Source organism: Crocuta crocuta, unplaced genomic scaffold (genome assembly GCF_008692635.1).
Source record: "Crocuta crocuta isolate KB4526 unplaced genomic scaffold, BGI_CrCroc_1.0 scaffold3729, whole genome shotgun sequence".
In the NCBI taxonomy this organism is placed as follows: Eukaryota; Metazoa; Chordata; class Mammalia; order Carnivora; family Hyaenidae; genus Crocuta; species Crocuta crocuta.
In genome coordinates this window covers 1-1,441 of record NW_027531577.1, presented here as the reverse complement: position 1 = coordinate 1,441, position 1,441 = coordinate 1, and the positions used below count along the sequence as shown (strand labels likewise).

Here is a 1,441-nt window from a genome sequence, read left to right as displayed (position 1 = left end):
TTGAGAAAAATTTTAGGAGTGATGGTTAAGCTCGCTTTCTTAAAGTTAGTGATGGTTTCATAGGTGTATATATGCCAAAACTTATGAAATTTTACTTTATGTATGTGACAGTTTATTAAATGTGGATTATCCTTCAATAAATGTTTAAAAACAAACAAGCAAACAAAAGCATACTGGTGAATATGCTTATCTTTTCTATAAATGTTTTTAATGTATTTTTTCCTATACAAATTCATCATTATGTCCATATATTTTTGGCGTTGCTTATATTATTCACTCTTTTATATTATTTCTTTATTTACCATTATTTCAGAGAGTGTAGACAAACATAGGGGAGGGGTGATTCCAAATTTTCAAGATATAGATACAGAAGCAAATATTAGAAAATGAGATATAACTAGAACTATAGTTATGGGTTGGATTGCCAGTTTGAGAATATGGATATGTGACACAGTCTTTGAAATTTACCTGGAATTGTGCTATCTTCCTGCAGTTTTGTTTTTATCTAGGTCTACGAGTTGTCACAGGGGAGGTCTAGGAGTAGACAACAAGAAAAAAAAAACATGAGAATAACAGAAAAAAATTTGAAATCTCAGCATAAGATAATTTTGTTCTAACATGAATTGCAAATCATTTTTATTAAGTATAGTATAGTTCCCGAACACCTAATTTTTTTGAGCATCTATAATTAAATACCTTTTGAACATAGATATTTCTAGGAGATATAAATGTTTACTATATTGACGTTGCTACTTTGATCAAACTAAAATGTCTGTAGAAGGAACCTCTAATGATCAAGAAGTTTTTTGGAGAAAAATATTTTCAGGACATGGTCACGAATTTGTTTGGTCTTCACACCATAAACAATGGGGTTGAGAAAAGGTGGGGCTAACAGGTAAAGGTTTGACAGGAGGATATGAACATACGTTGGTATGTGAGAGCCAAACCTATGTGTGAAGAAAGAGAAGAAAGCAAGAAAGTAGAACTGCAGGAAGACACAGATGTGGTCAATGCACGTATTAAAGGCCTTGAATCGTGCCTCCTTCTGGGGCAACAGAAACACAGTGACAAAGATTTGAACATAAGACAAGGTGATGAAGATTATGTCAAACCCTAAGATGCTGAAGGCAACAAAGAGGCCATATATCTTGTTGATCCGGATATCTTCGATAGCTAGCTTCACAACGGCCATGTGCTCACAGTAAGAGTGAGAGATGACTGTAGTTCGGTAGAGTTTCAGACGACATTTGATGAGCATAATGGATGGTATTGTAAGAATGGCAGCCCTGAGTGTCACCCCCACTCCAATGTGAGTCAAGAGTTGCTGGGAGAAGATGGTGGCATGTCTCAAGGGGTCACAGATGGCCACATAGCGATCTAAGGCCATTGCCAGGACGATGCCTGATTCGATTGCCTGGAATGAATGAATAAGCCACATTTG

General features: G+C 35.8%; 1 protein-coding gene across 1 annotated transcript; it reads right to left on the bottom strand.

Moving 5' to 3' along the window:
• Positions 1–787: 787 nt before the first annotated feature.
• LOC144238850 (olfactory receptor 52A5) lies at positions 788–1,438 on the bottom strand. The gene has a single exon (XM_077772753.1). The coding sequence runs from the start codon at positions 1,436–1,438 to the stop codon at positions 788–790; it is 651 nt and encodes a 216-aa protein (XP_077628879.1).
• Between the last annotated feature and the right edge of the window lie 3 nt (positions 1,439–1,441).

Excerpts from the sequence above, each read along its gene's own strand:
- LOC144238850 (XM_077772753.1), bottom strand. The coding sequence starts at position 1,438 with ATGTGGCTTATTCATTCATTCCAGGCAATCGAATCAGGCATCGTCCTG.